The sequence below is a fragment of the Ursus arctos genome, chromosome Y, assembly GCF_023065955.2.
Source record: "Ursus arctos isolate Adak ecotype North America chromosome Y, UrsArc2.0, whole genome shotgun sequence".
In the NCBI taxonomy this organism is placed as follows: domain Eukaryota; kingdom Metazoa; phylum Chordata; class Mammalia; order Carnivora; family Ursidae; genus Ursus; species Ursus arctos.
Genome location: NC_079874.1, coordinates 23,043,030 through 23,059,324, shown reverse-complemented (window position 1 = coordinate 23,059,324; position 16,295 = coordinate 23,043,030). Strand labels below are relative to the sequence as shown.

Below are 16,295 nucleotides of genomic sequence, written 5' to 3'. Positions count from 1 at the left end.
TTAACTGTTTTTCTGGTTATTTTTGTAGTTCTTTCTTTCTCTATTCTTCTGTTGTTCTTCCACTTTGTGATTGATGATTTTCTGTAGTGTTATGCTAGGCTTCTGTCCTTTTTTTTTTCTGTATCAATCATAGGTTTTGGGTTTATGGTTATCATTAGGTTCATATACAATATCCTAAGTATATAGGAGTTTAAATTAAGGTGATGGTCACTTTGAGTTTGAACAAATTCTAAAAGAACTTCATTTTTGGGGTCCCTGGCTGGCTCAGTTTGTAGAGCATCAACCCTTGATCTCAAGGCCATGAGTTTGAGCCCCATGTTGAATTTACTTTAAAAATTTACTTTAAAAAATTAAGAAAAATAAAAGAAAAAATTTTTTCTCCCTCCTTCATGGTTTAGGTAATGTCATTTTTATATATTGTCATTTTTAATGTGTTTTTATTTTACGATTCCTCTTTTTTTTTTCTTTCTATAATCGACTTTACTTTTCATCTTTTTAACCATACTAGCTTTATCAGTGATCATGTTACTATGTTTACTGGAAGTTTAATTTTATTCTTGAAGTTTTTTTCCTTTCAAACAGTATAGAGGTTCCTCAAAAAGTTACAATAGAATACCCCGTGTCCAGCAATTGCTGGATATTTACCCAATGGATACAAAAATAGTGATTCTGAGGGGCACATGCACCCCAGTGTTTACAGTAGCACTGTCCACTATAAGCCAAACTGTGGAAAGTACCCAAGTCTCCATCGACTAATGAATGGATAAAGAAGATGTGGTATGTGTGTATACAGACACACACTGGAATATTACTTAGCTATCAAAAAAGAATGAAATCTTGCCATTTGCAACAGTGTGGATGGAGCTAAAGAGTATTATGCTAAATGAAATAAATTAATCAGACAGAGAGAGGCACATAGCATATGATTTCACTCCTGTGGGGAATTTAAGAAACAAACAAACAGGGGGCGCCTGGGTAGCGCAGTCGTTAAGCGTCTGCCTTCGACTCAGGGCGTGATCCTGGCGATCTGGGATCGAGCCCCACATCAGGCTCCTCCACTATGAGCCTGCTTCTTCCTCTCCCACTCCCCCTGCTGTGTTCCCTCTCTCGCTGGCTGTCTCTATCGCTGTCAAATAAATAAATACAATCTTTAAAAAAAAAAAAAAGAAAAAAGAAACAAACAAACAAATGATCATGGGGAAAAAAAGGGAGGCAAACCAAGAAACAGACTCTTAACTATAAATGGTCACCAGAGGGGAAGTGGGTAGGGGGATGGGTTAATGAGTGAAAAGGATTAAGGAGGGCACTTGTGAAGATCACGTGGTATTGTATGGAAGTGCTGAGTTGCTTTATTGTACACCTAAAACTAATATAGCACAGTATGTTAACAATATTTGAATTAAAATTAAGAACGTATTTAAAAAGGTTTTTTCCCTTCATAATTTTCTTATTTCTAATTATGGCCTTTTCTACATAAGAGGTACTTTTGGGGCATCTGGGTGCTCAGTAGGTTAAACCTGTGCCTTTGGCTCAGGTCATGGTCCTAGGGTCCTGGGATCCAGCCTTGCATCAGGCTTCCTGCTCAGTGGAGAATCTGCTGTTCCCTCTTCCTTGGCCCCTCCCCCAGCTTGTGATCTCTTTCTTTCTCTTTCTCTCTCAAATAAATAAATAAAATCTTTTTTAAAAAGGTACTTCTAGCAGTTTAGGATGACTTGGTGGTGATAAACTACTTTATCTTTTATTTGGGAAATTCTTTATCTCTCCTATTCCAAATAATTCTCGGCTGCAGATTTTTCTCATTCAGCACTTTGAATATATCATGCTATTCTCTTCTGGCCTGCTACGTTTTTGCTGATAAATCAGCAGATAGCCTCATTGGATTTCCCTTCTGTGTACTTTGTTGCTTCTTGCTTCTTTAAACATTCTCTCTTATCTTAAATTTTTGCCTTTTTAATTATTATGTCTTAGTGTGGACCTCCTTTCTGTCACATTGTTAGGAGCTTTCTGTGCCTCCTGGATCAGTATTTTTGTTTCCTCTTCCAGATTAGGGAAGTTTTTAGCTGTATTTCCTCAAATTTTCTTCCTCCTCCTTTCTCTCCTCTCCTCCTGAGAACCCACCCCCCCATGCATATGTCCCATATATCATTTAAGTTATCCTCTACTTTCTGCAATTTTTTTTCCTTTTACCTTTCAACTTGGGTGCTTTCTAACTACTTTGTCTTCCAGGAGACTGATCTGTTCTTTTGCATCCTCTAGTCTGCTGTTGATTTCCCTTAGTGCATTTTTCATCTTAGTTACTGTATTCTTCAACTCTGATTGGTTCTTTTATATTTTCTATCTCATATTTGAAGTTCTGAGTTCTTCCCCACCTCTCTCCAGTTCAGTAAGCATTTTCATGATTGTTACTTTGAACTGTTTATCAGGTAGATTGCTTATATCTTTTCCATTTAGTTATTTTTCTGAACTTTTGTCTTCCTTTGCTTGGAACATATTCCTCTGTCTCTGATTTTGACTGAGTTGCTGTTTGTGACTATGAATTAGGTAAAATGGCTACTTCTTCTGACCTTGATGAATGCCCTTGTATCTGAATGTCCCTAGTGTACACTGTGTGTTCCTAGTGGCTTTAGCTGACCTCCTGGCTAAAGCTCTAGTAGGGCTCTGGCTACCTTGGGGTACTGTGCTAAGGCCACCCGCGTAGGGTGGCCAAGAGCTGAAGTTGGTAGAGCCAGAATTTCTGTGGCTCTTCATGTAAAGGATGCCCTAGTAAAACACCTATAGTTGACATTGGTTCAGGCTGGGGGATCCCAGTGCTCTTCGCCTAAGGGATGATCTGGCAGGATTCCTAGAGATGAACAGGGGCAAGTTGGGACATCCTAGGTGACGCTGAAGTGGATGGTGGCTGAAAGATCTTGGGGGTTCTCCCAGCAGTGGATGCCCTGGCAAGCCATCTGGAACAGAAGCTACGCAGGCTTGGAGTTTTCCCAGAAGCTTTGCACCTGTGTCACTTTGGCTATAATGGGTACTGTCTAGTGATGTTCCAGTGCCTACTGTGGTGGGGACCACCTTGGTAGTACAGCTAGGGCTGGTGTGGGTTAGGGGCCCTTGGCTCTGGGAGGTGGCAGGCTGAATAGGGTGTCCAGACCCTACTCTGACATACGCTATAGAGATGAATGGGGAGCATAATACTGTTTTCCCTTACCCCTTGGACCTCAGAGAGAGTTCCAGCAGCTCTCCCACCTTTGGGCAGAGTTCTGGGACTGGATCCTTTGTATTCTAGTTGCCCTTTTAAATAATGACTTTTTTCCCCCCACACCACACTGGGGATGAATCTTATCCTATTCTTCATTCAGTATTATCCTTCTGCACTGCCATTTGTGGTGTAGGGCATGGGGTTCCTGTAATTACCCTATCCTTGTCTTTCCTCCTGTTGTTTCTGTGCCCTCTCTATTCTTTTTCTATCCCCGAAGCTGTTCTTCAGCTCTGTCTTCTTCCAGGAGAATTGCTCTATATGTAGGTATAGATTCAGTGGGACAGAGAGGTGTTCAGGGTCTTCTTATGTTGCCATCTTGGAACCCTCCCCTAATCTTTATTTTATTATCTCTGCTCTAATCTTTGTTTTCTTCTGCCAGTCTTGGGTTTAACTTGTTCTTTTGCCAGTTCATTGAGGTGTAGAATTAAGTTTTTGATTTGAGATCTTTCTTCTTTTTCTAATGTAGGCATTTGGCACTCTAACTTTCTTTCCTCTCATCACTCTTTTGCTACATCCCATAAGGTTTGGTATATTGTTTATTTTCATTTGTCTTCAGATATTTTCTGTTTCCTTGTGACATTTTCTTTGACATAAAGGTTGTTGAAGACTGCTAATTTACAAATATTTCAGAGTTGTTTCTTTTTTTTTTCTTTTTTCTTTTTTTAGCTGTCCTTTTGCTATTGATTCCTATTATTCCAGTGGGATAAAAGAAAAGGTAGTTGGTATGATTTCTGTGTTCTTTAATTTGTTGAATCTTATTTTGTGGCTTAATGTGTAACTATTATGTTTCTGTGGATCCTTTGTTTTTTTGCTGTGTTTTGCTCATTAAAAAAAAGAAATCACCTCTTCTGGCCTAAAAGACTGGCTTTGTACAGGAGAAGACCTTCACTAGTTGACAATACAATGTTTTATAACTTTCAAGAGTAGAATATAGTGATTCAATAATTCTGTACATCACTTACCACTGTACAAAGTTACTACAGCATTTTTGATTCTATTCCTTGTGCTATACTTTTCATTCCTGTGACTAATTTATTTTATATGGAAGTCTGTACTCCCTTAATCCCCATCACCTATTTTGCCCATTCCTCTACCCACCTCCCCTTTGACAGCCACACTTTGTTCTCTGTATCTCTGAGTCTGTTTTCTGTATCTACTGATGTGTTTTTTTTAATTCCACATTTAACTGTATTCATAAGTTTGTCATTCTCTGTGTGACTTACTTCACTTAGCATTATATGCACTGGACCCATCCAGGTTGTTGCAAATGTCAAAATCAAGATCTCATTCCCTTTTATGTCTGGGTAATATTCCATTGTGTGTGTGTGTGTGAGTATGGATGTATGTATGTAGACGTGTGTGTGTGTGTGTGCACATCACGTCTTTTATCCATTCCTCAGTTGATGGGCACTTACATTGTTTTCATATCTTGGCTCTTGTAGTAATACTGCAATAAACAGGGGTGTATATATCTTTTACAATAATGTTTTTTCATTTTCTTAGGGTGAATACCCAGTTGTGGAATCGCTGGATCAGGGATGCCTGGGTGGCTCAGTTGGTTAAGCATCTGTCTTCGGCTCAGGTCATGATCTCAGAGTCCTGGGATTGAGCCCATCAGGCTCCCTGCTCAGTGGGTAGTGTGTTTCTCCCTCTGCCTGCTGCTTCCCCTGTTCATGCTCTGTCTCCCTCTGCCTCTCTCTCTGACAAAGAAATAAATAATCGATCAATCAATCAATCTTTAAAAAGAAAATTCTGGATCATATGATAATTGTATTTTGATTTATTGAAGAACCTTCATACGGTTTTCCACAGTGGCTGCACCAGTTTACTTTCTACCAGCTGTGGTTCATGAAGTTTCGTTTTTCTTCATATCTTTGCCAACATCTGTTGATTCTGCTCTTTTTGATACTAGTTATTCTGACAACTGTGTGATGTCAAATTACACGTTTGCATCTTTTATATCAGATTAAAGAAATCTCATTAGAATTTTAGGCAAGGCAGGTCTATTGATAGTGAATTCCCTGAATTTTTATCTGAGAATGTCTTAACTTTATTTTTAAAAGATAGTTTTATTTTTTAGGTGTTAAATTTTCCATAGATAATTATTCTTTTGAATTTCAAATATATCGTCCCACTCTATCCTGGCCAGCAATGTCCCTGCTCATAAATTAGCTTATAATAATAGTGACATTTCCTTGGTTATAAATTCCTTTTCTGTTGCTGCTCTCCAGATTCTCTCATTGTGTTTGGCTTTTGATAGTTTGATTACAGTGTATGTTGGTGGTGATATCTTTAGGTTATTTGTGCTTTTGCTTTATTGAGTTTCTCATGTTTATAGTTCCTTGTCTTTCCTCATATTTGTGAAGTTTCTGGCTGTTATTTCTTTAACTGATCTCTTTCCCTTTTCTCTTTCTTCTGGTAGGACTTTCATAAGGCTTGCTTAGTGGTGCTATATATGCCCCTTATTCTCTGTTTACTTTTTCCCTTGCCTATCAGATTCAATATTACTAAACGGCCTGTCTTCAAATTTTCTGATTCTATTTTCTGCATGTTTGTGTGTGCTTTTGAACCTCTTAGTGAGTTCTTTACTTCAGTTATATTATATATTTGAGCTTCAGAATTTCTGTTTGGTACTATTTCAATGATTTTATCTCTTGGTTGATATTGAGAATTTATTTACATATTTTTTTCATTTAGTTCTTTGTTTTTGTTATCTTTTAAGCCAATTTAAGTTTATTGTTTAAAAGTATTCAGTAACTCTGTCAACTGAATTCCTTTAGTAATGGGTTCTGGGGATTCATTTTTGTATGTTTTAATGGTTCTTTTGTTTGTTTCTTTGTATGCCTATTAATCTTTCGTTGGAAATGGGGCATATGATAAACACCCATGAGTTCTAGTCTTTGCAGTTAATTCTGTAGTATATTTTCTGAGTAGCAGGGCATGTCTTCAAACTTGCTGTCAGTCCAGGGCAAAGGCTTAAAATCTTATGTCTTTTCTGGAAATTTGGCCTTTGTGTGCCTTTTCCCTTCTAATCTATCTCAAATGTATGTTTGATTTAAATGTCTTAATGTTCCTGATTGTGAACCCAGTTGCTTCTGAAGCTTCTTCTAGTTGCTCAAATGCTTTTAGTCTTTTGCTTTAGAAGTCCACAGTTTTGTATTCACCCTACAAGTGTACCATGTCACTGTGCCTTCCATTTTCCTTGAGAGTTAGATTGTCATTCTTCAGAAGGGCTCCAAGTCATGTGAGGGTAAAGTGAGTCTCCCATGGAAATCATAGACAGGTTAGTACTTTCTAAATAATACCTTTTCTCTTTCTGGCCTGTAGAAAGGTATTGGGAATCAGTCTGATTTCTTCCAATTCCACAGCTCTGTTGATGGGATGCAAAATGGCTTATAAAAAAAAAAAAAGGGCACAAAATTACTTACTATTTTGAACACAGTATTTTCTTGATTTGACATTTGTTTGGTTGCTGTAGCTCATTGTCTGGCTTCCAGATCTCCTATAAAGTTAGCTTAGTTATTTTCTAGTATACTTTCAATACTTCTGTGGGCAGACAAGGCCTTGTAACTTAATGTGCCATGTTTCTGATATCACTCCCTCCATATGATTTCAAAGTTTGGCTTTACATTTCCTTGAGAGGGATTATTTTATATTTAATTTTTTTGTTGTTGCATGGGGGTCACTTTCAAGAATATTGCTATTTTTACAATGTTAAAATTTTTAATCCACGTAGGCAATTTATCTTTCCATTTCTTTACCTCTTTATTTTCTTTCACCGATGTCTTATATACTTCAGTATATAAATCTTAAACTGCCTTCACCAAATTTATTCTTAAGTATTTAATTCTTTGGTGGTGCACTTTATAAATAGAATTTTCTTTAACTTCATTTTGGGTTCTTTATTCTGGTATATAGAACCCATTAATTTTTGCATGTTGATCATACAGACTTCGCAGAATTTACCAGCTCTGATTTTCTTTTTGTGGGTTTTTAATATGCTGCTGAATACAGTTTTCTAATATACTGTGTTTTGCTTTTTGTAATTGGCTAATGGTTAACATTGAATTCATTAAATAAATTGATTCTTATCAGGATCACATTTAGGGGTCCCTGGGTGCCTCAATTGGTTAAGCAGCCAGCTCTTGATTTCAGCCCAGGTCATGATCTTTGGGTCTAAGATTGAGCCCCACATTAGGCTCTGTGCTCAGTGAGGAGTCTGCTTCTCTCCCTCTCTTTGCCCCTCCCCCACACTCATGTGCACACACTCTCTAAAATCAATCAATCAATCAATCAGTCTTTTTAAAAACCCATCATATTTCATATAGAGTTATGCCATTGTTGAAACTAACAGTTTTGGAGGTAAAAATTAATCAGGAAATCAAAAGACAAGATAAGTATTTTATTGTTGTACATGAACTATATCCCTTTCATTGCATTAGATATTATTCTTTGAGAAAATGCTTGTTTTATCAGTTTTTTTTTTTTTTTTTTTTTTTTTTTTTTTAGTAACTGTGAGTATATATTTTCACTGCTCTTTAGAATTGGGTTTTGAGATTTTAATCTTTTTATTATGACTACTTATATAGTTATTAACTATTAATGGGAAATATTGTGAATTAGTCCTCCAACCAAATAATTGGATTAGAACAATCAACTGTATTAGATAAAATAATTTTATACTAAGATTTAATTTTAGAATTGATTCAGTAAACCTATCTACAATTGTCTCTAATTTCAATTCCTTTTTCATTGTGTTATTTTTCAGGATAACAAAGCCACTGACCTTTGCTGATTGTGTTGGGGATGAACTTCCTTTAGGATGGGAAACTGTATATGATAAACAAATTGGAATTTATTACATGGATCACATAAAAAGTAAGAAAAGTGTCACATTTGAGGATTATATGTCAATGAGTGTTCATACTGAATTTCAAAGATGACAGAAACTTTCTTGTAAACAGTTTATATGTAAGGTATTATTAAACTAGTTCTGTTAATGTAAAATTTTCATTAGCTGAATTCTTCCAAAAGTAAAGCAGTTGTTTAGATGTACCTTGCTTTTGTCTTGCTAAAGAACAAATGTATTATGTTGCATCTTTTTTTGTTTTTGTTTTTTCACTTCCATTTACACAGAATATTTTCTTTCCCAGTCCTTTACTTTATGTCTGCAAGGGTCTTTACAACTAAAATGAGTCTCTTCTCTCCAGCATGTAGATGGGTCTTGTTTCTTATTATTGTTATCCTATGTCTTTTGATTGGAGCATTTAGTCCATTTACATTTAAAGTAGTTATTGACAGAAAGGCACTTACAACCATTTTGTTAATTGTTTTCTGGTTATTTTTGTAATTCTTCTCTGTTCCTTTCTTCTTCTCTCCCACTCTCCTTGGCTTGATGACTTTCTTTAGTGTTATGCTTGGATCCATTTCTTTTCATTTTTTCTGTATCTATTATTGTTTGATTCAGTGGTTCATATGTAATATTCTGTGTATTCATCAGTCTATATTAAGTTGACAGTTACTTAGGTTTGAACAAATGCTAAGGCACTAAATTTTTACTCATATTTTATACATTTGATGTCATATTTTACATCTTTGGATTCCTTAGCTTATTTTTGTAGATATAACTGATTGTTTTACTTTTTTGTTTTAATGTCCAAAGTGGCTTTAAAGTGATTCTTCTACTTTTACTATGTTTCCTTTTACCTGTGATTTTTTTCTCCTTTCATAATTTTTTTTTCTACCTATGACTTTTTCTTTCCAGTTAAGGAAGTCCCTTTGTCAATTCTTGTAATACTGGTTTTGTGGTCACGAATTCCTTTAGTTTTTGTCAGAGGAACTCTATGTCTCCTTCTATTCTGAATGATAGCCTTGCTGGATAGAGTATTCTTGGCTATACGTTGTTCTCTTTCAGCCCTTTGAATGTATTGTGTTACTCCTTTCTGCCTTGCAAAGTTTCTGCTGAAAAATACCCACTGACAGCCTTATGGGGTTTCCCTAGTAGGTAATTGTTTTCTTTTCTTTTGCTGCTTTTAAAATTCTCTCTTTATCTTTAATCTTTGCCTTTTTAATTATGTGTCCTGGCTAGGTGTTAAGAGCTCTCTTGCCTCCTGGATCTGGATGTCTGTTTTATTCCCCAGATTACGGAAGTTTTTGGCTATTATTTCTTCAAATAAATTTTCGGCCCCCTTTTCTCTCTCCTCACCTTCTGGGATCCTTATAATGAGAGTTTATGAAGATATTCTGTGTAAATGGAACTGAAAAAACAAAACCAAAAAAGCTGCAACAACAGTATTTATTTCAGACAACCCTGACTTTTAAACAAAGACTGTAACAAGAGGCAAAGAAGGACACTACATAATGATAAAAGCCGAAGAAGTAAATTGTACTTTACAGTTGTAAATATCTGTGCACCCAACATGGGAGCACCCATATAGTTATATCAAATTTTAACAGACGAAAGGAGAAATTGACAGTAACACAATAATAGGAGCAGACTTTAACACCCAGTTATTTCAGTGGTTAGTTAACTGGATGGAAAATTAATATGGAATGACACATTTGACCAGATAAATATTCTATCCAAAACCAGAAAAATACACATTTTTTTCAAGTGCACATGGGATTGTCCCCAAGATATACCAGATGTTAACATGCGAATCAAGTCACAGTATGTTTAAAAATATTGAAATCACATCAAGCATCTTTTATGATGAAATCCTAAGAAACTAGAAATCAATTATAAGAATATTGGGAAAAACCCAGATATGTGGAGGGTAACTAACACGCTACTAAACAACCCATGGATCAATAAGGAAATGAAAGAGGAAATTAAAGAACACATAGAACTGCAAATGAAAATACAATGTTTCAAACCTTTGGGATGCAGCAGAAGCTGTTCTAAAAGGGAATTTTATCTCAATGTAGGCCAATCACAAGAAACAAGAATAATCACAGTGTAACCTCACACCTAATCAGCTAGAAAAAGAACAATGTACATAGCCTGGAGTTAGTACAAGAAAGGAAATGATAAATATAAGAGCAGAATTAAATGAAATAAAGAATAAAAAAAAGAAAAAAATTCAATGAAAGCTAGAGCTCATTCACTAAAAAGATGAACAAAATTGATAAAACTTTAGCCAGACTTATGAATAAAAAAGATAGAGAATCTAAATAAATAAAGTCAGCAACAAAATAAGTAACACTGACCAAAGAAATTCAAAGGATTATGAGAGGATTATGAGAAAGTGTATACCAACAAATTGGACAGTGGGAAGAAATGGATAAATTCCTAGAAATGTACAATCTTCCAACATTGAATCAGGAAGAAAATAGAAAATTTAAACAGACCAATTACTAGTAAGGAAATTCAATCAGCAATCCAAAACAACAACAAACAAACAAACGAACAAAAAACACCACAAAAAAACCCCAAACCACTTCCCAGTGAACAGGAGTCCAGAATGAGGTGTCCTCACAAGTGAGTTCTGCAAATATTTAAAAAGTTTGTGTTTATCTATTCTTCTCAAACTATTCCAAAAAATAGAAGGAAAACTTCCAAATTTATTTTGTAGGTCTAGCATTATTACCCTGACACCTAAATCCGACAGAGACACTACAAAAAAGAAAACGACATGTTTTTGATGAACAGAAATGCAAAAATCTTAAACAAAATATTAGCAAATTGAACCAACAATACCTTAGAAAATCATTCACCATGATCAAGCAGGATTTATTCCTGGGCTGCAGAGGTGGCTCAACATCCACAAATCCATTCATGTGCTATACACCCCATTACTGAAAGGAAAGAGAAGCACCATATGGCCCTCTCAATAGATGCAGAAAAAGCATTTGACCAAATACAGCATCCTTCCTTGATAAAAACTCTCAACAATGTAGGGGTAGGCAGCTCATAACTCAACATCATAAAGGCCACATATGAAAGACCCACAACTAATACCATCCTCAGTGGGGCACAATTGAGAGTTTTTCCCTTAAGGAAAAGGACAGGACCATGACAGGGATGTCCACTCTCACCACTGTTGTTCAGCTTAGTCCCCAAAGTCATAGCTTCAGCAATCAGGCCACCGAAAGAAATCAAAGGCATCCGAATCGGCAAAGAAGAAATCACATGATCACTGTCTGCAGCCGACATGATTGTCTATTTAGAAAACCTGAAACACTTCATCAAAAACCTATTAGAAGTGATAAATACATTCAGTAAAGTTGTAGGATATTCAAATAATGTATAGAAAATCTGTCATGTATATATATACTAATAATAAAATAGAAGAAAGATTAAGAAAACAGTTTTATTTACAATATCAGCAATGGGAATAATATAGTTACAAAAGATTTAAGCAAGGAGGTTAAAGCCTATACTCTGAAAACTGAAAGACATTGATGGAAGAATTTGAAGTAAACACAAATGGAAACATATGTCATGCTCATCGATTGGAGAAATAATAATGTTAAAATATCCATACCACCCAAAACAATCTATAGATTTAATGCAATCCCTATCAAAATACCAACAGCGTTTTTCACAAAACTAGAACAAATAATCCTAAAATTTGCATGGAACCACAAGAATCCAAATAGTTAAAGCAGTCTTTAGAAAGAAGAACAAAACTGGAGCTATTAAAATTCCAGAGTTAGGATATAATACAAGCTGTAGTAATTAAAAAAAGTATGGTACTTGCAGAAATATAGACCGTAAATCAGCAGAAGCAGAATAGAGAGTCTTGAAATAAACTCATGACTATATCGTCAATTAATCTATAACAAAGGATGCAAGAATATGCAATGTGGAAAAGGTACTCTTTTTAATAAATGGTGTGGCAAAACTGGACAGCTAAATGTAAAAGAATGAAACTGGACCATATTCTTACACTAATACACAAAAATACATTCAAAATGGATTGAAAACCTAAATGTCAAACCTGAAACCACGAAAGTCCTAGAAGAAAACATAGGCAGTAATCTCTTAGACATTGCCCTTGGCAACATATTTATTAATATATGTCTTGAGGCAAAAGAATAAAGCAAAAAAAAAACCTGTTAGGGCAACATCAAAATAAAAAAATCTTGTACACAGCAAAGTATACTATTAAAATGGAACATAATGAGAGATTTTTGCTAATAATATATCCCATAAGGAGTTAATAGCCAAAATAATAAAGAATTTATACAACTCAAAAGCAGGAAATATATCTGATTTATAATTGGCAGAGGATTTGAATAAATGTATTTCCAAAAAAGACATGAAGAGTTTCAATGAACAAATAAAAAGATGTTCAACATCACTGATCATCAGGGAAATACAAATCAAAACAACAATGCGATACCACCTCACATCTGTCAGAATGGCTAAAATTAACAACATAAGAAATACTAGGTGTTTGTAAGGATGTGGAGAAAGTTGAGCCTTTTTACACTGTTGGTGGGAATGCAAACTGGTGCAGCCACTGTGGAAAACAGTATGGAGGTCCCTCAAAAAGTTAAAACCTTATGACCCATCTTTACATTTGTTGATACTTATCTCAAGGAAACAAATATAGTAAAAAAAAAATGCACCTCAATGTTCATTGCAGAACTGCTTATAAAAAACAAAAACATGGAAGCAAGTTTAAGCGATAAATAGATGAAGAAAATGTGGCATGTGTATATATCTACACATATACATAAACACAATAGGTTATTATCTGAACATAAAGAAGGAGTAACCTTGGTATTTACAATGACAAGAATACTGTAGAGTATATTATACTACATGAAATAAGCCAGTCTAAGACAAATACCATATGATTTTGTTCATATGTGTGTTGTAAAAAACACAGCAAATGGACTTTTTTTTTTTTTTGTAAGTGGACAAATAAAGAAAACATTTTAAATGCAGAGAACAGATTGCCAGATGGGAGATGGGTAGGGGGATGAGAGATATAAGTGAGGGGGATTTAGAAGTACAAACTCTCAGTTACAAGATACGTAAGTCCTGAAGATAAAAAGTATAGCACAGGGAATATAGTCAATATTATTGTAATAAAATTGTATGATGCAGATTATAAGTACACTTTAGCATGGTGAGCACTGAGTAGTGAATCATGATATTATATACCTGAAACTAATATAAAATTTTTTGTCAACTATATTTCCATAATAATAAGTAAAAATCAGAAAATCAAAATTGGAACCCTCCTGGTGGACAGTGGTATAAGGGGCCCCAAAAGCCCTGTGTGACTGCTTTGAGGTTCCTAATACTCTCCAGTTATCTGGACAGTGTGTGAAGAATATTGGTGTGCTGTAGCACCTGACTAAATGTCAGGAAGTTCCAGGCAGAGGGACAAAGAAAGCTTTAAGAAAGAGGTGCCTTTCAGTGAATCTTTGAAGATAGTAGGATTTCCTGCTAGACAGAAGCAGGATAAAGAAATGCATAGATGAGCCAACCTGGCATATTGGGGGGCTTTGGAAATTTCAGTCATTCTGGGGCATATTGGTAGCAAAAAGTTACAGAACATAGAAATGAAATTGGTACATTAGTTTGGCAACTGTAATGTCATGTTAAGCCTGGACTTTGTGCTTTTAAGAACTAGCACATTGGGGAGCCTGGGTGCCTTAGTTGCTAAGACACGGATTCTTGATCTCAGCTTAGGTCTTGATCTCAGGGTTATGAGTTAAAGTCCCACGTTTGGCTGCATGCTAGGCACTTAAAAAAAAAAATTAAGTAAATAAATAAAAAAATAGCACATGGACATGCATTTTTGGTGCGATTAGATACGTATGTTCTATATGTTTGAAAAGACATTATTATGGTGATGGACTAAGAGGATAGAGGAGAAGAATATGTTCTCAGTCATTATTATATCTAGGGGCAGGAATCACCAGTTCTTGATGACACATGGAATATTCTGGGTGAGGGAGAAGAGCAGGCATTCTCTGAGGGTGAGTCCCAGGGTGGCTAAGTGGGTAGATCCAGCTGATGCCTCTCACTTCGAGAGCGGAGGCAGAAGGAGAAGTACGTGATTGCAGTGTCACTGTGTGCTTCTGGTTTGGGTAGTAAAAGGACACCGTGTGACAGTGAGTTCTGCTTTGGACGAACAACTCAGAATTACTCTGGGTCCGTCCAGGTGGAGATGCATTTAGGGGACAGTTGGAAGAAAAATGGAAGCCCAGGAGAGAGGCTGGAGCCAGAGGGAGGCATGAGCCTCCCTTGTAGAGTGAGAAAGCCGGAGTGGAAAAGGGGAGAATTTATAGGTGGGAGATGAGGAAGTTCACAAGCATCGTGGAAGGGCCGCAGGTGTGGTGCGGAGGCAAGGGGAAGGCAAGCAAGCCGGAGCAGAGGGCATCCTGAGCCAAAGAAGTCAGCGAGAAGGAGGTTGGGAAGAGCCGTCGGGTTGACTCTGACGAGCGCATTTGGTTACGTCTCCACCAGTGTGAAAAATTGTGTGGCATCGTCTTCAGCCCCCTCCAGCCAGCCTTTTCATGTCCCGAGAGTTTTCTTCTCATCTCGACTGTGGCCATGTGAACAGAAGGTGTTCCGCGCTACAGGAAGCTTCGTTACATCGATGCCATAATGTGCATCCTGGCAATTAATTAATTTTCACATTGACTAGTCGCATAAGTGCATGACTGTTGGTCAGCCTAAAGAGTTTACTTCTAAGCCCCTTACGTTCTTACTCTTTTCATTTCAGAGCTTACCCAGATTGAGGATCCCAGAGAACAGTGGCGGCGGGAGCAGGAACGGATGCTGAAGGAATATTTAGTTGTGGCCCAGGAGGCTCTCAATGCCAAGAAAGAGATCTACCAGATTAAGCAGCAGCGGTTCGAGCTGGCTCAGGAGGAGTACCAGCAGCTGCACAGAATGTGCGAGGACGACAGCCGCTCCTACGCTAGCTGTGAGTTCACTGCCTCCCGGGGTTCACACGCATGACTTTAGAAGCCAGCTCTCCACTAGGTTACCTGCAAACACTGAACTTGACTCAGGCAAGCCCGCTTCCTAGTTTCTAACTGCGTACTGTTAGGAGTCAGTGTTTTGCTCTGGAGTCAGGTGTCTTCCTTTAGCGAGTATTTATCAAGTGCCTGCCTTGTGGCCAGGCACCATGAGGCAGTAGAGCCCAAGAGTGCAGACGTCCCTGCCCTCAAGACCTTCCGTTCAGGTGGGGAAGGGAGAAAATCAAATTTCAAGGAAGAATCATGAAACAACTTACAGACACAAAGGAGACATATTTCTTATGCTACTACTTTTTTTTTTATTTTGTTTCCTTTGATATTGCAGTTGTTTTTCAAGGTGAATAAGCCATACAAGCTTCCGAGAATGAAGGACTTTCCTCTGTGACTTGACTTTAAAATATTTCTATAACCATATGCCGTAAGAGAATGCAGAGGGTTCAGGGATAATCGTTTCTTGTTTCCAGGTCATCTGAAACCTCTTCTTCACATGTGGGTAAATACTACTTTCTTTTTTTTTAAGTTCTGAATCACAATGGTCAGGTCACTACTAAATTTTATAGATCAGTTTTTTAATCTCTATAGTTAACTTTCCTTGTAATGTCTTTGTCTGTAATTTTGAATTATTGGAGAGTGTTCCTCTTTCCTTTCTGAAACAGTTTTGTAAAATTGGTGTTAAATGTTTCTGAGATGTTTGATGGAATTCACCACAAAAATGGTCTATACTTCAGGGTCTTTGTAGAAATGATTTAAACTACAAATTCAGTATCTTTAACAGATACAAGGTGTTCTATTTCTCTTTGACACAACTTTGGCATTTTGTTTTTTTCAAGGAATTTATCTATTTAGTCTAATCCAAAAGCCTGCAGACTTTTCTATAGAACTTCTAATAGCAAAGATTTTAAACTTTGAGGGCCTTGGTTATAGCTATACCCTGTTGGTATAGTGCAAACATAGCCATAGACAATTTCTATTGAATGTGTGCGGTTATATTCTAGTATAAGTACAAGCACAGGCAGTAAGCTCTATTTAGGGAAATAGAAATTTGCTGCTCTCAGGGAAATTTGCTACTCTTTGATCTAAGCTGTCAAATTTATAA

General features: G+C 36.5%; 1 protein-coding gene across 8 annotated transcripts in view; it reads left to right on the top strand.

The window, feature by feature from the left end:
* The window catches only part of LOC113249831 (protein WWC3-like), a 250,805-nt gene that overhangs the window by 124,638 nt on the left and 109,872 nt on the right, over positions 1 to 16,295 (top strand). For 5 of the 8 annotated variants that reach the window (XM_057315432.1, XM_048213624.2, XM_048213623.2 and 2 more), the window contains 2 exons: positions 8,019 to 8,128; positions 14,941 to 15,144. In XM_057315432.1, the coding sequence (XP_057171415.1) occupies positions 8,019 to 8,128; positions 14,941 to 15,144 (314 nt within the window). Of the gene's footprint in view, positions 1 to 4,742; positions 4,881 to 8,018; positions 8,129 to 14,940; positions 15,145 to 15,544; positions 15,693 to 16,295 lie in introns of those variants that run through there. The other 3 variants (XM_057315449.1, XM_048213626.2, XM_057315436.1) reach the window with 2 other exon arrangements.